Source organism: Oryctolagus cuniculus, chromosome 5, assembly GCF_964237555.1.
Source record: "Oryctolagus cuniculus chromosome 5, mOryCun1.1, whole genome shotgun sequence".
NCBI classification, from domain to species: domain Eukaryota; kingdom Metazoa; phylum Chordata; class Mammalia; order Lagomorpha; family Leporidae; genus Oryctolagus; species Oryctolagus cuniculus.
In genome coordinates this window covers 83,090,872-83,113,482 of record NC_091436.1, presented here as the reverse complement: position 1 = coordinate 83,113,482, position 22,611 = coordinate 83,090,872, and the positions used below count along the sequence as shown (strand labels likewise).

Sequence of the window (22,611 nt, the reverse complement as noted above, 5' to 3'; positions counted from 1 at the left end):
AACCAGGCTCCTGAAGCATAGGGGAAGGGAAGGCACGACCCCACGACCCCACCCCCCACCCCCGGCCTCGCAGTCCACACATGCCAGAGACCTTATCAGTTGGCCTGACAGCCATCAGGCACAGTCCTTGCTGGAATTGCCAAATGAGAAACCTAGCGGCCACTGCAGACAGTAAGTGTTCTAAGTGAGACTCTATGCCAAGGCCCAAGCCCCTGCATCAAGGCCTGGGTGGCGAGGACCGCACCGAGGCTGGCAGCTTACCCAGGGAAGCAGACCACTGACCCAGAGCAGGTCCAGGTGGACAGAGGCCAGGCTCAAGCAGGGGCTGCCACGGCGGCTCGTTTCGTCACATAAACATACTCCAGCCTCTTAGACCAAGATTCCAGGCCAGTCCCCAGAACTCACAGGCAAGGATTTTATTACTGAAGTCATCAAAAGCATCAGTTTCAGGCCTGCCTGGAGGTTAGCAGCAGAGGGGAGCCTGGGAGTCTGGGCTCTGGGCGAGCCCTTTGTCCAGGAAATCCCACCCCTCGGGCAGGGCCTTTCATTTCACTTCAATTTTAAGTCCCCAAATCAAAAAGTGCCCCCGTAAAAGAACTGCAGAATAAACAAACAGGTCTAGTGCTTTTCCTATCCGGTTGCAAAACTTCCTCCCAGGTTTGGCTCCCCTCTCCCACACCTTTTTTGTTTTCTTTTCTTTTCTGTTTTTATAAAGAGTATCTCACATGTACTCTATATTCAAACATCTCATCCTGCATCTCTGGGAGTCTCCACAGAACCTGGGAGGAGCGAACCAATGCAATCTGAATAATAATGAAGCGGCTCAACAATTTAATTAGGGAAGGTAGCCCTTGAGACACCAAAGAAAACGGTGAAAGCCTTTCTCCACCACAATGTGGCCAGGTGCTCCACCCGGGGCCAATTACCCGAGTGCAGAGAGAGGTGCACAGGTGCACACACCAGTTTAAGCAAATGGGGAACTGGCGCAAATCCTCCCAGGAGAGAAGACACCGCTAAACAGAGGGGCTTGGATGCACAAGGCTCGGTTAACTTCATTCCCTGTCCGTGGGAAGTCGTGCCGAGCACATGTAGGAGAATGAAAACTGGCCTCAGGAGAAGCCATTGCATAGGGAACTTAAAATAAGTGCAGTGAATTCTCAACAAAAGTTCTTAAAAATCACGCCACAAAGATACTTCCACCCGGGATGGGATTTCTTCCTTGTGAAACATCACAGAAGTTACTCCTCCAAGATGCACAAGCCTTGGCAGAGAAGACTGCTAGCCTCACAGCCCCGTGCTACCGCCCCCTCCGAGTGACCTTACAAATAACAGACTTTTTGCTCGCTTTTGAGGAAAATCAGAAAGTTGACTCTTTTCTGAAATCCTAAAACGCTCTCAACTTTCTTAGGCCTTAAGAAAAAAATGCAGGAAACCCTCATAGGTTGAACGACGGCTAAAACCCGCTTTTTGAACAGGAAACAAGAGTTTGCATAGTGGCAAATAATTCCCCGCCCTGCGCTCGCTCCCGGGCAGGCACTGCCATGCCCAGGTGGTGACACCGAGCGCCGATAAGGTGTCCCAACAACCGGGTTTGCCTGGCTCCAGGGACACCCGCGGCCACGCAGCGACTCCCCTAGCTCCTGGGGGCGCGTTTCGCCCCTCCACCGCCCCGTGGGTCCTCCCACGCCGCAGACCTGGGCAGCCCAGGACCCCTCCCGCGGCGACGCGGGGCGAGACTGACACCCGCAGCTGCCCACGACCCTGCCAGTCACGCTGCCGCCGGCTGCCTTTTTTTAGCCACGACATCTGACCCCAGCTTAAACAGCAGCGTCCAGCGAGCGCTCCCAGCGCGCGCCGGCAGTCGCCTGCTCTCCACAGCCCCCCCAGACCCCGCCGAGAGCTCAGGGGAAGGGGAGAGGCACTGGCCCTGCAAGGGGCCAGAGAGCGCGCGTTCCTCCCCCCTGGACGCTTCCCCCTTCTCCCTCGCCACCGATACCGGTCCCCCAACGCCGCCAGCACCGCCCCCCACACCACCAATCTTAGAGCTGGAGGTCGCTCCTCCAGCGCCCCTCCCCACCCCCCACCCCAACTCCGCTCCCAGGATCCCCTCCAAGTCGGCGGCCCGCGCACCCGGCTGGGCCAGGGGCGGGAAGACACGGAGGGGCGGGAAGGGGCGCGAGCTGGGGACGCGCGGGGCCGGAGCCCGGGGCCGGGGGCTCACCTCCCTCTTCCGTCCCGCTGTCCGGGTCGGCGTCCGAGGAGTCGGGCCCGTCCCCGTAGTCCGCTAGCCCCACCAGCTCATCCTCCTCCTCCTCGTCGTCGTCTCCGTCCTGCGGCTGAGACTTCCCCAGCACCTGGCTCATCGCGCCCACCGGCCGGCCGGCCCGGGGGCGGGCGGCGGGGGTCCCGGATCGGGGAGGGAGGGGGGTACCAAGCCTCCTCGCCGGCCGCCCGCAACCTATTTCTGAATGGAGGTTTTGTCTGGAGCTCGCCGGGGGCCGTGCGTCCCCCGCAGCGGGCGGCGCCCAGGTCCGGGTCCCGCGGCTCCCAGAGCGCGCGGAGCCCCCTCCCCCGCCCCGCCCGCCGGCGGAGGAGTCAGCCGGAGCGCGGCAGTTCCTCCCCGAGGAGGGAGAGGGAGACTGCGTGACCCGAGTCACCTGACACACACTGTCACACACACACTCACACACACACCCGCACGGCGCGCCGGCCGCAGGCTCCGCGCCGCGGGGCGGAAGCCCCAAGCTCCCCCGCTCACTCCCGAGGGGCGCGCGGCGGCCGGGCGGCCCCAGGCCCGCACAGCCAGGCGCGCGCCCGGTGCACCGGGCCCGGGACGCGGCGCCGGCACCCACCGCGGCTGCGCGCCAGGGGCCCCCACGCGCCGCAGCTGCACGTGGTCTGTGCACGGGCGGCCGAGCTGGGGGTGGGGGAGGCTGCACGCCCAGAGCCTCCGCTGCCACTCTTGCCTCTCTCGCACGCCGGCAGATCCCTACCTTGGGCGCAAGTCTCCAGCTCTGGATCCTGGGCTGGGGTTCCCCCCACTCCGGGTGGGTGGCCCCCCACCCCACCCCCTGGCGCCCAGGCTCCCACCCCTGAGCGGCGTACCGAGGACACCCCGTGGATCCTGAAGCGCCCCGGGAAGAGAACTCTGAGAATGCTCTGCGGAGGTGCAGTTTCCATAGCAATCGCCTGTTAGTGCGCCTGTATGGTTCAAAGTGCTTCCCACCAAGAATATTCCAACACCAGGCCTACCCAGATGTGAATGTTTCTGAAGAAATCACGTGCCTCGCGGCTGCCTAGACCAAATAATTCCTGAGCCTTTATTTGGTAAAGGTCTCAGGTGTATAACACACTCAGGGCTATTCGTGGCCACCTCCTCCGGTCTCGTTGTGTAGCCCGTAATTCCACATACAGAAAATAAAATGTTTCCAGGCTTTGGTGGGGGCCACAATTCTCAGCTAGTACTGGCAGCAATGTGGATTGAGACTGAAACCTGCATTCTTCTTCCCGAGCTTTTCACCGCAGGACAAACTGTAACCACCCTTTCTGGGTAGAGCCAAAAATCACGTGCATGGACTTCCTTCTGTCAAATACAATAAGAGAGAGAGAAAAAAAAAAAAAAAAAAAAAAAAAACACTGCTGGCCAGCGTGTGCTCCGGGTCCTACAGGTGCAGGCAGCTCAGCAGGAGGTGTGTTGGAGAACAGGAAGAAGGGAGCTCAGGCAGGAGCTTCGTGGAGCCTGTGGGTGCTGCCTCTGTAGAGAGTATTTATTGAGCACCTACTGTGTGCCAGGGGCTGGCTGAAGGAAGGGATCTGAGGGTGTTCAGGGGAGTGTTCCTGACCCCTGGGAAGTTCTCAGTCTCTGAAAACTATGACTCCCAGCCTGGATTTTTTCCCCCAGTAGTTCTGAGTGGTTAAGGTGAACATAACCTTCCAGGAGGTGGCTGCTTCCAAGAGGACCGGTCCCCGGGTTTTCCAGGCGCAGGCTGAATCACTGGGTCAGGGTCCAGACCCACATGCAAGGATTCTAAGAGCCTTGTAAGGGAAGGGACAGTGTCCACGGATGAGGGCAGAGTTTAGGGCCAACAGGAAGGTTAGCAATACTGGGAAGACAATCCCACCCCTAGCCTTAAGGGAGTGAAGGAAGGGGCCTGAGTCCTGGAGAGGAGCCGCGAAACAGGAGCTGTCGCTGATAAGGAAGCAGCCGGTGCCAGAGGTGCCAGAACCACGCACTGAAGGAGCTGGCAGTGGTAAGAAGCACCCTGAGCTCTCTTTCCTCCCAGCCTCCCCTCCCACCCTGCCCTCCTGTAAGTGCCTCCCATCAGTCAAACCCACCTCGGAGTCTGAGGGCACCAGAGCCTGGCCGTTGGTCCCAGACAGACAGGGTGGGGTGAGGTGCAAATGGCATGAGCAGCACCTGCAGGCTGTACTTACTCTCATCAGAAGCAAGTTACCCTTCTAAAGCAGATTTAGCCCTTCAAAGAGTTATTAGGGGGCCCGGTGCTGTGGTATGGTGGGTAAAGCCATTGCCTGCAGTGCCGGCATCCCATATGGGCACCAGTTCGAGACCCAGCTGCTCCACTTCCTATCTAGCTCTCTGCTATGGCCTGGGAAAGCAGTAGAAGATGGCCAAGTCCAGGAGACCTGGAAGAAGCTCCTGGCTCCTGACTTCAGATCAGCACAGCACCAGCCATTGCAGCCAACTGGGGAGTGAACCAGCAGATGGAAGACTCACTCTTTCTCTCTCTCTCTCTCTCTCTCTCTCTCTCTCTCTGCCTCTCCTCTGTGTAACTCTGACTTTCAAATAAATATTTTTTTTTAAAAGAGTTATTAGGAAGAATCAATGAGGGCAGAAAAAAAAAGCTCTTGGGTTCTTACAAAGCTCATTTCCTGGAGGTAATTTTCCTAGCCCATTTTCCTTCCTTCTAGATCAGGAAGCCGCAGAGAGGAGGGCTCTTCCAGAGGGAGTTTGAGCTCTCAGCTCTCCCAGAACAGGCCCTTGAGAAGACCTGTGAGCTGGACTGCGCCAAACTGCAGAGAACCACCTGGCAGATTCCCGCAGCCGGCCTGAGGTCAGACAGACTGAGACCCTGAGGCATCCCGGGCTCCGCTGTGCCTCAGACCTGGAAAGGATGCAACTGTCTGTAGATCCCTTGACTTCCCAGAAAGTGAGCTCTTGGGAGAAAACCCCTGCAGTAGATTGGAGCACACCCCATGATAGCAAGAATAGTGTATGCTCAAGAATAAAAAGGAATGAAACTCACACACACACAAATCGGTGAAATTAAAACCTTCAGTGATGATCTATCTTAAGATACTCTAACTTGGGGCCGGCGCCGTGGCACAGTAGGTTAAACCTCCACCTGCAGCTCCTGCATCCCATATGGGCGCCAGTTCTAGTCCTGGCTGCTCCTCTTCCAGTCCAGCTCTCTGCTATGGCCTGGGGAAGCAGTAGAGATGGCCCAAGTGCTTGGGCCCCTGCACCCATATGAGAGACCAGGAAGAAGCTTCTGGCTCCTGGCTTTGGATCGGTGCAGCTCCGGCCGTTGTGGCCATTTGAGGAGTGAACCAACAGAAGGAAGACCTTTCTCTCTTTCTCCTCTCACTGTCTGTAACTCTAGCTTTCAAATAAATAAAAAATAAATCTTTTTGAAAAAGATACTCTAACTTATTGTCTTTCCAGAAATGTATACTATCTTTTTCCTTTTTTTTTTTTTTTTAAAGATTCATTTTATTTATCTGAAAGTCAGAGTTACAGAGAGAGGTAGAGACAGAGAGAGAGGTCTTCCATCTGCTGGTTCACTTCTCAGATGGCCGCAACGGCCGGAGCTACGCCGATCGGAAGCCAGGAGCTTCTTCCTGGTCTCCCACGTGGGTGCAGGGGCCCAAGGACTTGGGTCATCTTCTACTGCTTTCCCAGGCCATAACAGAGAGCTTGATGGGAAGAGGAGCAGCTGGGTCTAGAACTGGCACCTTTATGGGATGCCGGCACTTCAGGCCAGGGCTTTAACCTGCTGCACCACAGCGCTGGCCCCAGAAATGTATACTATCATAAAGTCTGAACAGAACAGGAAAAAAGCTGAATTGCTTGTTTTCTTTTGCTGTTATCATTTCAAAACTGGCAGCTTTCAAACAAGGGCTAGGAGGGAAAATATCCTAGAAAGAGAAGTTCTTGAATTGAGAAACATCAATTTGTGAATTCTTTTGGAATTCAAATAAAAGTAGAAAGACCCTGCAACCTTGGCCGCTCTTTCCCTGGGAGCTCAGGGGAGGTCCCTGGACATCTTGCTAGGAGACGGCTCTCATGAATACCAGGATTTCTCTCTGGGTTACTCTGAGTTTTTACAGGAGTTTGTAACCATGGTAAGCTGCCTTATGCTTGATGGATGTTAAATACAGAAGAAAAGGAAAAGGGAAAGAGAGAACAACAGAAAGTAAGAAAGATGGAGAGGGAGGCAGGAAGAGAGGGAAGAAAAAAAGGAGAGAAAGGAGGGAGTCAGATAGTTCTTGGCTAACTGGACCCAAGCCTGGCATATTCTTTCCGTGAGAAGCCGTGTCTTGTACTTTCTCTCAACCTTGAGAAATGCCACAGGGAGGTAAAGGAGCCGCGAGAGCAAGCAGGGATGAGCTGGTGCACAAGTGATGAGAACACGGGGCCCTTCATCCACTCAGGACTGCCCGAAGATCAGAGGAGAATATGTGCCATTTTATTTTGACTGACTCTTCCTTCTAAAAAACAAAAAAACAAAAAACAAAACAAAAACAAACAAACAAACAAAAACAAACCTCTTAACTTTTAGAGACGTTTTGGCGCATACTGAGAGATGAATTGTCTGTTGCTCACTTAAAGCACCTGGAGCACAGTTGGCCTAGTGCCCAAGCTGCTGGTTAGGATACTCAAGTCCAATCTGGATTTGAAACCTGACTCTTCCTGCTAGTGTCAGTGCCTCTATGCTGGGAGGCAGCAGTGATGGTCAGACACCCGGGTCCCTGCCACCCGCCTGGGAGACCTGGATTGAGTTCCCAGTTCCTGGCATTGCAGATGTTTCGGGAGTGAACCAGCAGATGGGAGCTTTCTCTTTCCGTCTGTCTCTCCCTCTGCTCTGAATAAAAAAATTAATATTTTTAAAAAGAAAGATGATGGAGGGGCCTGCACTGTGGCGTAGTGGGTTAAAGCCCTGGCTTGCAGTGCCAGTATCCCAAGTGGGCGCCGGTTCGAGATTCCGCTGCTCCACTTCCAATCCAGCTCTTTGCTGTGGCCTGGGAAAGCCGTAGAGATGACCCAAGCCCTTGGGCTCCTGCAGCCATGTGGGAGACCCAGAGGAAGCTCCTGGCTCCTGGCTTTGGATCAGAACAGCTCTGGCTATTGTAGCCATTTGGAAAGTGAACCAGTGCACGGAAGACTTCTTTCTCTCTCTCTCTCCCTCTCTCCCTCTCTTTCCCTCTCTTTCCCTCTCTTTCCCTCTCTCTCCCTCTCTCTCTCTCTCTCTCTCTCTCTCTCTCCCTCCCTCCCTCCCTCCCTCTCGGAGACAGATGGACCTGGGGCATCTTCCACTGCTTTCCCAGGTGCATTAGCAGAGAGCTGGATCAGAAGTGGAGCAGCCGGGTCTCGAACCTGCACCCATATGGGATGCCAGTGCTTCAGGCCTGGGCTTTAACCCACTGCCCCACAATGCTGGCCCCACAAGAGGCTTTAAATGCACCATGTCTGCTGGACACTTACAGAGAGCCTGAGAGCACCTGCCTGGTGGTGGCAGAGCCCATGACCTTCCCGGTTGAGGAACTGCAAGCAGAGACGCAGACTCCCGAGTGAGAGGGCTGTGGCACAGATGCTGAAGGTGCGCGGAGGGCTCTCCAGACGCACCCCACAAAGCGCCTTTCCACGCGGAGGGACCTCTCCTCAGGAGGGGGCCTGGATCTGAAAGCATCGCTCTTTCCCCACGCCACGGAAGCCTCCTGTAAAAGAAAGGCTGCCCCAAGGAGACAAGTCTCCTACTCAGGTGGAAAGTTCACCAGCTGTACTGATCTGGACAACATTTGGTAGCGATTATTCATAGTGACTCTTACAAGGGAATTATGAGTGAGCTATTCGGCATGTCAATTTTGGTTTATAATTGGAAAATCTATGCCGTTTACCAATAAAAATGTTTAGTGCCTCACAGCAGTATTTCTGGACTATATATTTGTTGAAAAGTCTGATGGTACTGAATATCTTTTGGGATGGAGTAAAATGGTCTGCTTCGAGGGAAATATGCATTATTTAACATGTATATTCTAATATATTCATGGCTACATAGTTCTAGAAAAATCAAATTGGAAGAGCACATGGAAAGTGTTTCCATTGCCACAAGAATGCTGCATAGAGTGTTTTGGCCATGAAGAAATCTTCCGTCAGGGACTTGTTCATCCATGGGTTTTGGTCAACGTGGCGGGGTCCTGGCACCAAACACCTGAAGAATCTGAGGAACAACTCTACTTTGCAACCAGATAGCCTGATATTAGCCCTTACGCCTATTTAATGGTCCAATGTCCAAGTCTATATTACAGCCATTGCACTGGAAGGGGAACAAACAAAGTAAGTATCTGGCTCCCAGTCTCCCAGGTGAAGAGGCAAATCTCATGTAGGGTGAGGGGAGATCTTCAAAAAATTCATGGGAAATGCACTTTATGTGACAGCTACGCCTGGATTTCAAGTGTTTTTTTTTTTCTTTTTTTCACTCAGATAAATGGATCTTTTAATTCCATTTTCCCTTGAATCTTTTTGAAGCACCCTCAAAGACACTCAAGTTGGACTGTTGTCCTTGGGCCATTTAATTGATGGGATTCACTGAATGAGGAGAAAAAGCACAAAAAGTTTCCCAGCCAACAAAAGACAGAAGACTTCCTGTCATCTGAAAATTGTTGATTCTTGTCATTCCTTTCAGCAGGAACACAAAAAATCTTACCCTATCTGATCTATATGGCTGTATTGTACTATACAGTAAGCTAACATGTAAAACCCATGTGTACTTTGGCTTGAAATTGTGACTCTTAAAGGCTAGAAATTTGCTTCCTTATTTTAGTTAATGACCTTGCTGTTACCAATTAGATGTCTCGTGACAAGGAACACAAGGGCTATTTAAAGGAGACCTGGACAATGAAGGCAGAGTAATTGCAGTCCTGAACAGGCGGGCAATTACACAGAGCCTGCAAGCTGCAGTTCGGTATTCTGAAGCATCTCATGGCATTATGCCTGGTTCCTGCGATTCACGTGTTGAAAGCTTTTCATGCTTTCTTTCTTTAAAAATATGTATTTAAAGCCATTCAACTGCCTTGCATCAAAGGAAACAGCCTATTACCCCATCTTGCTGCGCTCCATCTAACCCAGGAAAGCCAAGCAGTCTTCTCACGGAGGAAGCTCACCTAGGACTGTTGATGATCAGATGAAATCACCACACATCATTCAGTCATTTTCACTGAGGTAGTCCATCATGAAAGAGATTTTGTTCAAGTAATGTTTTACTATTTTAAAACATGTATATGGCAAATAACCAAACAGGGCACACCTAAACAATATCCGTTGAAAAGGTAGTTTCCAGGGGCTGGCATAGTGGTATAGCAGGTAAAATCTCTGCCTGCAACACCCATATCTCGTATAGGAGCCAGTTCGAGTCCCGGGTACTCCACTTCTGATCCAGCTCCCTGCTAGTGGCCTGGGAAAACTGGGGAAAGATGGCCCAAGTACTTGGACTCCTGCACCCTTGTGGGAGACTCAGGTGAAACTCCTGGCTCCTGACTCCAGCCTGGCCTAGCCCTGGCCTTTGCAGCCATCTGGGGAGTAAACTAGTGGATAGAAGCTCTCTCTCTCTCTCTCTCTCTCTCTCTCTCTCCCCCTTTGTGTAAATCTGACTTTCAAATAAATAAATACATTTTTGAGAAAATAGTTAATTCCCTTCCTTTTCCTAGCTTGTAGTCCTCTGATGGAAATAGTCTGCCTTTAGTGTACAAAATAGTCTTAACCTTTATAGAGATTTACATTTTATGCTTTCATGCACTTTGCAGTCAACATACTTTTTTTAAAAGAAGAGAGCAAGCATTTGTCCCCGTAACTACGATGCCGTTTGTGACACTCACGTCCCATGTCTGAGTGCCCTGGTTTTTCATCCAGCTTTCTGTTAATGCACACCTTGGGAAGCAACAGGTAATAGCTCAAATCCCACCCTTGTGGGAGACCCAGATTGAATTCTGTGCTCCTGGCTTCAGTCTGACCCAACCCTGGCTGTTGTGGGCCTTTGGGGGAGTGAACCAGTGAATGGAAGATTTATTTCTCTCTTGACCCCTCTTTCTTGAGCTGTCTGCCTCCTAAATCAATAAATACTAAAATAAAAATAACAAGTGCATTAGCAAATAGCAATTTGCTTTTAAAAAAATCCACCAACATGAATCCTGGGAACTACCACCTATTTTTGGACCTATTGTTTTACATTTACCCGACAAAAGTAACAGACACTGTCCTCAAAGGGTGTCCTCCTACTTACTGGTGCTCCGCAAACACCTGCTATAGCCCATTTCCCAAGCCAAGGATAGGAAAAGTCAGACCCCAAGACTCTCTCACAGCTGGTTGGTAGGATATAAGGGGAAACCCTGCTGGGGAATTTCTAAGGAAGAATTTGCTTCCTCACAAAAGGAACTGGTGAATCAGAGGAGTCCCCTGGCGCTGCCCTTTCCTGCTTTGAACACAGAACACGGGACGTGGAGGTGGAGAAGCCATTTTGCAGCAGGGAGGTAACTGGCCTAAGATTAGAAAACAAAACAAAACAAAAAAACCATTGTGGAAATTCCAAAATAGAAAGAAAAAGCCTAGATGGACAGCTTTGCTGAACTGCTGTACCCAAACTTGGAACTATCCACTCCCCAATTTTTCCAACCAATAAGAAATCATAACCTTATGAATGAGAGAAACAGTCCAAACTTCAAACCAAGCTGTAGCTACCCTTTGGAAACACCAAAAAGGGAAGGACCTTGTTTTTAGAAGTTAACATTGTTAACTCCATGACAGCCTGTACACTGTCATCTCTATGGCTCTTCTTGCTCAGCCTGCTTTGGACTCAACACATTAGTCTCGGATGCTATGGGTTCTCTCTCCTTAACTTCATACATGCTTCATCAACCTCTTCCTCTTTGCTTTCTTTTGACACAGTAGAGTCTGTGTGTTTCCTTAAACGTTCAAGATAGCTTCATCTTGAACTTGAAATTTCTCAGCTGTGTCTAGATGTTTGTTGAGATAAATCCTCCATCTTGGCCTCCCAAAATCACATAGCTAGGCTTTTGTAGACATTTGGTTTTGTGAGAAGCCAGAGAATGTTCTTCGATTTCTGGATAGTGACTCTTTTAACTCCTGTAACCTGTTGAAGACCCAGTTTGAACGTAGATTTCTATGCCTTCTTTTCACTCTGACTCTGTCTTGCTTCATTGACTATTTTTCTTTCTTTTCTTTTTTAAGATTTATTTAATTATTTGAAAGACAGAGTTACAGAAAAGTAAAGGCAGGGAGAGCGCAAGAGGTCTTCTATCCACTGGTTCACTCCTCAGATGACCACAATGGCAGGAGCTGTGCCGATCTGAAGCCAGGAGCCAGGAGCTTCTTCTGGGTCTCCCATGTGGGTACAGGGCCCAAAGACTTGGACCATCTTCCACTGCTTTCCCAGGCCATAGCAGAGAGCATAGTGGAACAGCGGGGACTTGAACCAGCACTCATATGGGATGCCAACACTGCAGGCAGCGGCTTTTCCCACTATGCCACAGCACTGGCCCCTCGTTGACTTTTTTTCTTTTAATCAATTTGAGTTGCTGTTGCCAACTGAGCTTGTTGCATGGAAATCTTGTTCCTCAAGCTCTGGTGCTGATTTCATCACTATCAGATTCAGTCCCAGATTTGTGCCAGGAACACATACCCAAAAGTGGCAGCAGAAAGAATTCAAACTTACTCCATTGAGAAAGTAAAAGTCCATTCTTGAAGTCAGTGCTTCCCCCCTTGTCCAGTCATAACACCCATAAAAATCAGACTATTTGTCTCATTGCACTGACGTAAATGGATGGGCTATTTATAGTCAGAGATGACTTGTCTGGAGACTTTGCTCTCTTCAGGCCCTGCACAGTTTCCCCCAAGGCTGACATGATCAATAATGTGACCATACTTAAAATCCATTTAGTGGCATAGGGATGGTGGTGGCAAACCAGTTGAGAAGTTCTGCTTAATCCATGGAGTTCTGAACTTGGCAGCAAAACATGTCCTAGCTGGTCCAATGTATACCTTTTATGAGTGGAGGGATGAATGGATGGATGGATAAGATTTTATCATATATATCCAGTAGTGAAGCTCAAAAGTCATTGCATATTGAGAGAATCTTGACTTCACTTCAGAGTGTCTTAGGATCTAACAGGAGGCAATTTAGGCCCAACAATAAAAGGGCCTTGTTTTTGCTTCTGTTTGCACTTCTCCCTTCATCCTCTTCTTTGCATAAAGACGAGCTTTCTGCACATTTTCCATCAGATTGCAGGCATTGGCTTCCTCACTTTCCCAGTCTCTGTGATAGTGGGCCCAGGCTCTGGAACCAGGCTCCCTGGGTTCAAATCCTAGCTCCACCTCTAACTGGCTGTGTCACCTGGACCAAGTTATTTATCTTTGCTGTGATTCAATTTCCCCATGTTCAAACTGGTGATAATATCACATACCTCAAGAGGGATGTGGGAAGGATTGAATCCATTAGACCATATAAAATAATTTACCTAAATATTTATAACAGTAAGCACCGTATAAGTGTTAGTTATTTTCTTTGATTGGTTGACTTTGGGCCAGTTGTTGACTCATGGCCTATTCTCTCAAAGCAAACTTTATACCTCACCATATACTACTCCCCCAGAGGATTGATCTCTTTCATAATGTAGTGGTTGATGGAGGACTTATTCACTATTAGACACCAGGACCATCTGCCTTTGCTCCCTGTTCTGTCCTAGTGCCTGGAACAGTGGTCAGAATCTCCATGAAGTACAATTCTAGGTGATGCCACTCACAATGCATTTTATGTGCAACATGACAGCTTGATGGTGGTTAAGTCTCAATAGATGTGTGCTGATAACCAAGTGACTGTGAATGATCTAAATTGCCACGGCTGGCTGTGCAGTTGTACTTGTTCTGCTTTCCTGGCTGGGGAGGCAAGTCTTAACATTAGGGAAGACAAGCTGAACAGAAGCCTCAGGATGCCAGGCACAGGAAAAACAAGGTCAAACGAGTGGCAGGCAGACATCATTGGTGGCATACCCAACTCCCTGCTTTTCATGCTTAGCTTGGTAATTCCAAGTGCTATTTGGTTTTGACACACTTGGAGGAATCCTAGACCCAGAGAGGGTGTCATGAGTCATCCATGCTAGATCTATGCTACCAGTTGTGACTCACACCATGTAAAGAAAAATATGGTTAAAACAAATTGTTTATCTGTTAGAATGCATACAATGAAGCCCAATGATGGAAAGATTTATGTATGTATGCATTCATGTATGTATGTATTTGAAGGGAAGAGAGAGGGGTGGGGGGAGAGAGAGAGAGAGAGAGAGAGAGAGAGAGAGAGATCTTCTATCTGCTGGTTCACTCCCCAAAAGACCACAACAGCAGGGTATTGGCCAGTTCAAAGCCAGGAGCCAGGAACTTCATCTGTATCTCTCACGTGGGTGGCAGGGCTCTAAGCACTTGGGTTATCTTTAATTGCTTTCCCTCCCTCCTAGCATTAGCAGGAAGTTGGATCAGAAATGGAACCACCAGGACTCAAACCAGTGCTCATATGGGATGCTGGCATCATAGACAATAGCTTAATCCCCTGTACCACAACAGCAGCCCCTAAAGCAAATTCTGAGAATTTCCTTCCCAGTTGAAATGAATACAGTGAGAAGGCTTGAACTATTTTCCTGCATAGATATCACTCCAAAGACAAAAGCCCACACTGAGGATGGTACAGGGATGGCAGACAAGTTCAGATATTTTTATTATTTAATATATCACGTGGCTTTTACTAAGTTTCTCTAGTCAAGCATGCTCTTTTGTATGGCCAAACAGATTCTAACAGATAAACAAGCGCCTTTACCTTAGGAACTACAAGTGAGGGAAGGAGGCAGATGAGATAAGTAGCTTGGGGGTGGGTGTTGTGGTGCAGTGGGTTACACTGCTGCTTGGATGCCCGTCCTGGGAGGTAGCAGATGAAGGCCTAAATACTTGGGTCTCTGCCATCCACCTGTGAGAGCCAGATTGGAGTACCCGGCTCCTGGCTTTGGCCTGGCCCAGGCTAGTCCCAACTATTGAAGGCATTTAGGGAGTGAAACAGCAGATGAAGATTTCTGTCACTCTACTTTTCAAATAGTTAAAAATAAATAAAATATACTTTTCAAACTCCACTAGTCTGAAATCGAGAAGAGAGGAAGTCTATGTTACCACTCCTTTTCCAGAGTGCACTGTATCTAGATCCCTGCTACAGAAGAAGACTTCTCTCTCTGTCTCTCCCTCTCTCTGTAACTCTGCCTCTCAAATAAATAAAATATTTTTAAAAAATTAAAAACAAAGACCACAATGAGATAACACTGCATACCTCTCAAAATGACTAAAATTAAAAATACTAACAACACAAAATGCCAGCAAAAATGCAGAGATCTGTCTCGTCTATTGGTGGTGGGAATGTCCAGTGGGACAGCCAGTCTGGAAAAGTTTGGCAGTTTTATGTAACATTCAACATACAACTACTAAATGATCCAACAATTGTTCTTCTACATAGGTATTCTGAAGAAAATGAAGACCTACATTCATATAAAAAGTTGTACACAAGAAGTTCATAGATTTATGCATAGTAACCAAAAAAATCGCAACAATCAAATGCCTTCCAACTAAAGAGTGTGGTGCATCCACTATGTAGAATACTACTCAACAATTAAAATAAGAAACAATTGATAAGCACAATAAGAATCTGAAAAACTTTGTACTGTGAAAAAAGGACAATCTTAAAAGATGACATGCAGTATAATTTCGCTTATATTACTGAAATGACAAAATTATAGAGATGAGCACCAGGTTAGTGCTTGCTACAGGGTAGACATGGTGTGAGGAAGGGGTTGGATGTTGCTATCACAGAATAGCATGGGGAAGAATCTTTGTGGTGATTGCATAGTTCTGAATCTCAATTGCGATGGTGAATATGAAGCTAAATATCTGACAAAATTGCATAGAACTGTACATCTACATGGTACCAATGACCCAATACTATAAAATGTTAATTCTTTCCAAATTGCAGCAGTAGCAAATGATTTACTTCTTGCTTTCATAACAACAGCGTTACAAACTTCCTGGTGCCCTACTGAAGTCTGCAGGTTTCTATGCCGGGGTAGGGAACTCTGGCCCACAGGCCATGTAAGACCCATGCTATCATTTGTTTGGCCTTGCCAAGGCAACTGCAGGGGAGACTCAAAATTCAATAAATCTATAGCATACTCATGTTTAAGTGGGTAATTTTGTGTGGCCTGCCAGTGATGTTGCAAATATCCAAATGGCCCTTGGAGGAAAAAGGCTCCCCACCCCTGTTCTATGCATTCTCATTCTGGGGACCCAGCTGGGCAGCAGCCACTCTCTGGGGCACGATGTACTCAAGGTAAAAGTCTAAAGCTTGAGAATGATGTGAGAAGGGGGCATAGTAGGCTAAGTCTCCACCTATATCACCGGCATCCCCTATGGGCACCAGTTTGTGTCCCGGCTGCTTCTCTTTGGATTCAGCTCTCTGTTTATGGCAGAAGATGGCCCTGCACCCTGCACCCACATGGGAGACCCAGAAGAAGCTCCTGGCTTCTGGCTTCCGATCTGATCAGCTCATCTCCAGCCTTGTGGCCATTTGGGGAGTGAACCAGCAGATAGAAGACCTTTTTCTGTCTCTCCCTCTCTCTGTAATTCCACCTCTCTTAAAAAAAAAAAAAAAAAAAAGTGATGCGGGAAGCAAAAGCTTCTGCTCCAATATGGTGTTGGCCAGAATAAGTCAACACCAACCCAAAACCAATGGAGCAGAGAAATCTCTAGGAAAGCCTGGCAAAGGTGAGAAGGAGACCAGCAATTGTGGTAAGGCCGTATAAGGCACTGCATAGATTTACTGCAATTCCAGACTGAAACCCCAAGTTTTTCATGGACACTAGCAAACGAATTCTAAAATGTCTGTGGAAGAGCAAAGGGATAAGAATACTTGACATATTTTTAAAGAAGAAAAAGAAAAAAAGCAAGCCAGAATGGGACTTCCACAATCAAAAATCAAGATTTGAAATGAAACCACAGATTTTCAGGCCAGGCCATGTGGTGCTAGCAGAGAGAGAGGCAAGTGAAACAAAACAGAGGGCCTAAAACAGACCCACATGGGTGTAGAAACTCATTATAGGATGACCCTAACATTGCAAATGAATGTCAGATGGAGTGCAGACTTAACTAGAACAGACAACATTTAAGACTCTGGGGACAAAATATGAAAGGATATTTTTACATCTTTGGCATTGGGGAGGATTTCTCAGACATATGAAACAGGGCAAAAGACATCACAATTAACAAAAGAAGAAACAGAGGAAACTCAATTTTACTGGTAATTAGGGGGGAGACAAATGACAGCCACTATGAGAAATTGTTTCACACTCACAAAGAAAACAAGTGCTCCCCAAAATGTAGGGCAAGGGGAACTTTTATACACTGCTGATGTCACCTCGAAAATTTGACCATATATGCCTTAAAACCCAGCCATTCCAATTTTATATATCCATCCTATAAACATTCTTGGGCATGTGGATTAAGAGAAAGATTTAAGAATGTTCACAGCAACATTGTTTGCAATAGCAAAAACTGGGACCAACACAATGTCCAAAAATAGTTGGACAAATTGTGGTATATTCTTTAAAATTTGTCAATTTTTAAAAATTTATTTAAAAGGCAGGCAGAGGGACCGTTTTGTTTTCTTTACTCCCCAAATGCCAGCTGCAGCAGCAGCAGCAGCAGCAGCCATGACTGGCCCAGGAAGAAGCCAGGAGTCCAGAATCCCATCAGGGTCTCCCACAAGGGTGGTAGAAACCCAAGTACATGAGCCATCACCTGCTGCCTCCCGGTATTAGCATTATGTGCCTTAGCAGGGAGCTGGAAATTGGAGAGGAAGCCAGAAATCAAACCCACTCCGACATGGGATGTTGGTGTCCCAAGTAATGTCCTATTCACTGTGCCAAACGACAGCACAAAATTATATCATAGCCTTAGAATGAAATACTGTATCCCAACATGGAATAACCGAATCTCAGAATGCAGAGAGACAAATGCAATTTACAGAAGAATCATGCAAAACGCTTCCATTTACCAAAAGTTCAAAGACAGGCACACATGAACCACACAGTGTTTAGGGATACATCTATTTGTGATGAGAATAATTAACAAAAAAATTCAGGGGGCTGGCTGTACGGGGAAGGCTTCTTTGCATTTCACCCCAGGCAGCGTCAGTGGAGTGGCAGGGCTAGACGCCAGGACAACATGGAAGGCTGAACTGGAGATAACCACACAAAAGACAGCTGGCGCAGTCGACTCATTAAAACGATGTCGTGGGAAGTAGGAGCAGGTTCCGTTATCACGAAGCTCAAACATTATCATTTGCAGAGCAGACTTGTTTCTCAGGAGGCAGCCGGAAGGGCTGATGGGGTGGATTGATGAGGCTGGCCGTGATGGAGCGAAACACAGGGCCAGAATGGGACTGTAGGCACCAACAGATTTAGGAGTCTCCTTTCCCTGGCAAGCCCAAAGGCTGTGTGCCCACTTGGAGATGAGCAAACAGGATCTCCAGGCAGCTCAGCCACGGCTTGCCTCAGTTCTCACTAAAGTCTCACCCCGCCTCCCCTCTCTGGGCCAGGAATTCCCATTCATCAATGTCTGGAAACAAATGCAGACTAGTCAGCTCCCGGGAGCACTCACATATCTTGTAGGCTGGCTTGGGCTTTCGGCTTCTTTCAGTGCGATGGCTCTGCCTGCTCCCAAATCTAACTTAAAACCTCATCTGCCTGTGTCTTTACCAGGATGCTGTAAAAGGCTCTCAGGAAAGTGGAGCCTTCTGGTACGTTTAGAAGTTGATTCAAGAAAAATAAAAAAATAATGATAATAAAGAAGTTGATTCAAGGGACAAGCTAGGGAAAATCTACGCTGGAAAAGAGAGAAAGGATTGCAGTGAAAGTTCAAGTATATCCATCTTTGAGGGTTTTCCTGGAGTGTGGCGGTGACCTGGGAGCTACTAATGGACAGGGCAAGGCAAGAGGTTCTCCAAGAGCTCCAGGTGGGGAGTCAATCTGAAGAAAGCCAGAAGCCGCTCAGGAGAGAGGGTTCACACCTGCTAAGTCAAAATGCATCTGCCCTGTGGTTTCCCAGGAAGCAGGGGAAACTCAATTGCAGATCCTCCCCTAGCTTAGGAAGGGTTCTTGGGATTCCCCTTGCCTGAAGCTACCGGAAGAAGAGAGAGGAACACAGGCCCCCAAGGAAAAGGAGGGGATCCTCTGGCGTCTCACCCCCCTGGAAACCAGGCCTCTTTCAGCCTCGATAAGAAAAGTCAGGAGCAGGATTAGCCTCAGGTGAGACAAACTCCATTTCAGGGTTGCACCTGCCTTCTTCCAAGCTCTCAGGGGTCAGGAGACTGTGGCTCAGGCTTCTTCCAGGGATTGAACGAGGTCCCCTTCGTTCAGCAATAAGGTACTGAATACTCGCTGTGTTCAGGGAGCTCTTCTAGGTGCCGAGGGGGTAGCTGTAGAAGAGAACACACGGAGACAGTGGTATGCAAAGTGCGATGCAGGTGCAGGGGTCAGCGCTGCCTCTTCCACAGAGGATGGCTCTCACAGGATGGCTACTTCCAGACAAGCTGTTCGCAATAAAGGCTGAAGCTGGATCACTCAGCATTGCCCAGCTTCCACTGAGTGGCCCCAATTAAGGGAGCTGTGGATATGTTGAGATATCCACTTGGCCCTGGGTTGAGGGTTTGCAGTTTCTCCTCCCAACCCACCCTACTCCAGGACCTCCTGGTCCCTTTGATCAGAAGAGGCCTCTGGAGACTGCGGGTAGCAGACTCCTCCTTAAGTGGGCTGCAGACCAGGCACAGCCCGGGGCCCCGCCGTGCCCAGGCCGCCCGCTGCGGGGCGCTGAGGCCCCGGTGTTGGAGCCGCCGCCGTTTGGGGCGGGGCGGAGGGCCCCGCGCCGGGGGGCGCAGCGGGCCGGGCCACAGGTAACCTGCTGGAGCCGCGAGCGATCCAGGCGTGCGGGCGGCTGCAGGCGGCGGCGCGGGGCGGCTCCCAGGCCGGGGGGCCACGGGAGCCAGCGGATCCCGTCCGCATCGCGTCCCCTCGGCTCCCGCCCTGTTGCTGGTATCGGTTCCTGCGGCGCGGACGACCGGCGCGGGAGAGAAAGGTACCTTGCGACCTAAATCCGAGGGCCGGCGCCCCCGCCCCGGGGTGCCTCTGACCCAGGAGGTCGGTGTCGGGGTAGCGGGCGCTCCAGATGGCGGACCGCAGGGTGGTGGTGGGGTGACCCCAAGGGAGCGCCTGACCCCTGTCCAGCGGCCTCCGGGGAAGCTGGGGCCGGAGAGGGGGCCTACTTGGGGCCTCCTGAGAGCGTGAAAAATTGGGGCGGGAGTGTGGGAAACTTTTTCGTCTTTCTTGTCCTGGGTCTCTGCGGCGAGCGCGGAGAGTTTGAAGAAGCTGGTGGTTGGGGGCTGCGGGCGCGAGGAGCACCCCTTGTGGCCGCCTTGGCGCTCCTAGCCGTCCAAGATCGCGCCCGGCCCCCACCTCCCCACGCCTCCAAGCGCCGCAACCGGGTGCAGGTGCAGGAGTGCGACCGGTGGTGGCGACCCCGTGGAGACCGGCCTGGCCGAAGCGGGCGCACTGTCGGGTTGGGGTTCAGACGTCCTCTTTGCGACCCTTGGCTGGGGCATTTAAGTAGGGGCGCTTCGGGTAGGTCTGGGGGTCGGGAGGGGAGATGGGGCATTAGCTGTGATCCAGGAGAGCAGGGCTGGAACTCCGCAAAAGCGATCTGGCATTTTGTCCCTGGAGTAGAGTGGGAAGGTCACGTGGTGGTGATGGTGGCGGTGGCTCATTGAATCCTGTTGCCTCCACGTGTTAGGAGAGTGACTTGGAAACACCCACTTCGTTAAACCTTGGTTTTTAGAACTGTAACCCGGAGGCGCCATCCATTATCTGGTAGTATTGTGGAAATTCTGCGGATCGAGGCAGGAGAAATGCTTGCAGGCTTGGTGTGATTTGGGGAAATGTGTTGCGTGATGACTTACGTTAGAGTGGTAGCTGCCAGGCCAGTGTCCGTGCTGAGACCTGGGCGGGGGAGGGGAAGAGCTTCTGCATCTCCAGGTAGCCATGGCAACTTTGTCCTTGCGTGAGTGGGCGTATCCTCTCTTGTGTGCTTTACAGGTGGTGAATAAGTGATTTTTTTAAGACTTCGGAATACAGATTATTAATAAGGGAGTTCCAGCCTCTAGGTGGGAAAAAGCAGAGGGGAGGGTACAAGAGGGATGAAGACAAATTCAGACTGAAACCCAACTAGTTGTGCAGGTGTTGAGGTATAAACCAACGGTGACTTTAAAAACCGTGCATTTAGGAACTCCTTGTTTGTCCATGGTGGCTCAGCTTGGTGACGGCCACACTTCCCAGAGAGTGGGGGCTGCCCCCAGGACATGGATCAGACGTCCAGAGGAGCAGAAGGCCGCCAGACACACCTCCAGGGTAACAGCGGCGCCCAGTCGTGAGGACCCCTCCGCCAGCTGAGGACCTAGAACTTTGCGAGGCCCTGGGTAGCCCTCCCCATGACGCCTCCTCACTTCTGCCTTCCCCCAACCCCCCACCCTGCAAGGAGGCATTACTCTGGATGCACTTCACATGGACTCTCTTAAATGAAAGGCTCTGGGGAAGAGGTTTCCAAACAGGCACTTCCACAGCACCGCGGAGCTTTCTCATGAAGCTTAGGAGCAGAATTTTGAGAGTAAGATGCAAACCGCAAGAAAGCTTGAAGTCTCAAAGCACTGGGATGGCCTAGTCCCCTCTCCCTCTCTCACTCTTCCACACACCTCCCCCCCCCCCCACTTCTCTCCCAGACTCCCAGGGTGTGTTGTGTCTGGGTGGGGTGTGCTTGGTTTCTTCCAGCATAACTTGGAGGCTGTAATTTTAAAAGCTTTGCCGGAGTCCCTGAGAATTGGAAAAACAGTAATTTGTGTGTGTGTGTGTGTGTGTGTGTGTATGATAGAAGCTTTTTTTTTTTTAAAAAAAAAATACTAATCAGGGGGCATCGTATGGGATTTAAAGGATTAAGCTGACTGCGAGTGACCTCTAAGAATGGTTTTAATGAAGATTCTTCCTTTCCTGGTTGTTACAAGTACGTGTGGTCTCTGAATGATTTCCCCAGAGTTACACAGTTCTCCTCAGGGAGTCTTGCACAGGCCTCTGTCCCTTCCAGGGAAATGCAAAAATCCTCCAACTTGGTTCCTGGAGCCCTTATTTGAATAATTTTCTCATAGTTCTCCAAGGTTTAAGTAGTTAATAGAATATCTAGATTCAAACAACTTAGCATTTGTATCCTTTCTGCTTAGAAGCCTTTCAAAAGAAAAATACACAAGCCGAGAGAAAAAATGTTTTTCTGTCATATCTAAATAACCACAATTATTAACTAACAAAATGTGTATGCATCCATTATTGCTCCTCAAATCTTGGAATTTGGACACCACCACGCTAATTTCCCATCCCACATTAATTTTTCCATAGCGTTTGCTTTTTATCACAGCAAGCGCTGAAAACCCCAGCTTTGCAAAGATGTGACATCACAGATAGGCATGTAACCAATGTAAGCTGAGGCTGTGAAATACCTCTGGTAGGCTTGGCCTTGTCCAGCGTGCTCAGTGCACTATTTCCCTGGAAAATTCTAAATATCCTAAACTGGCTCTAGGAGTTGCTCCACTTGTAAAACAGCCAGTCAGGGAGTGCAAAACAGCTAACGTCAAAGGCATGCCAAGTGACACAAGGTCATTACGAAAGCAAAAATGTCTGATTGACCTACATGGGGCGCTGTACCTAGAGCAGTCAGAAAGCTGATGGTGGTTACCAGTGGCTTGAGGAGGACGTAATGGGTCCTGGAGTTTCCAAGATCTGGGTGACTAGCTGGAGGCTCTGAGGGAAAAATAACTGGTTAGGCTCAGTCCAGGTTGGAGCAGAAAGAAAGCTCTGGAAGCTGGTGGGAGAGGCACCAGGGCACTAAAGAGGGCCCAGAGACCAAGGGATGGAATTTACATGATGAGCTGGCAGAGCTCTGTAGCCAAGATTTTTGTTTGTTTGTTTATTTTGTTTGTTTTTTTTTCCCCTGCCCCTGATTTGTGCCTCCAGTTGGATCTTTCTTCTGAAATTGAGCTGAATATATCTGATTACCCATGGGTTGGACGTCTCATCTCAAATGTCCCATGTCTCAACTGAACACCTCCGCTCCCTACGCTCTCCTTCCAGGGCTCCCTATTTTTCTCCAAGATGTTCTTGTAGTATTTGCTGATCTTTCTTATGTTA

At 49.5% G+C, this 22,611-nt stretch overlaps 2 protein-coding genes and 1 pseudogene across 2 annotated transcripts in view; 1 reads left to right on the top strand and 2 right to left on the bottom strand.

The window, feature by feature from the left end:
* RRAGD (Ras related GTP binding D) overlaps positions 1-2,846 on the bottom strand; it is a 46,140-nt gene extending 43,294 nt beyond the window's left edge. The window contains exon 1 of the mRNA XM_008263205.4: positions 2,222-2,846. Coding sequence (XP_008261427.2) covers positions 2,222-2,363 — 142 coding nt within the window. The 5' untranslated portion in view covers positions 2,364-2,846. The remainder of the gene's footprint in view (positions 1-2,221) is intronic.
* An 8,106-nt stretch (positions 2,847-10,952) lies between these two features.
* On the bottom strand, positions 10,953-11,931 carry LOC108177349 (nascent polypeptide-associated complex subunit alpha pseudogene; annotated as a pseudogene).
* Positions 11,932-19,305: 7,374 nt separating this feature from the next.
* ANKRD6 (ankyrin repeat domain 6) overlaps positions 19,306-22,611 on the top strand; it is a 201,637-nt gene continuing 198,331 nt past the window's right edge. The window contains exon 1 of the mRNA XM_008263208.4: positions 19,306-19,465. The gene's annotated coding sequence lies outside the window, so the exon portion shown is untranslated. The remainder of the gene's footprint in view (positions 19,466-22,611) is intronic.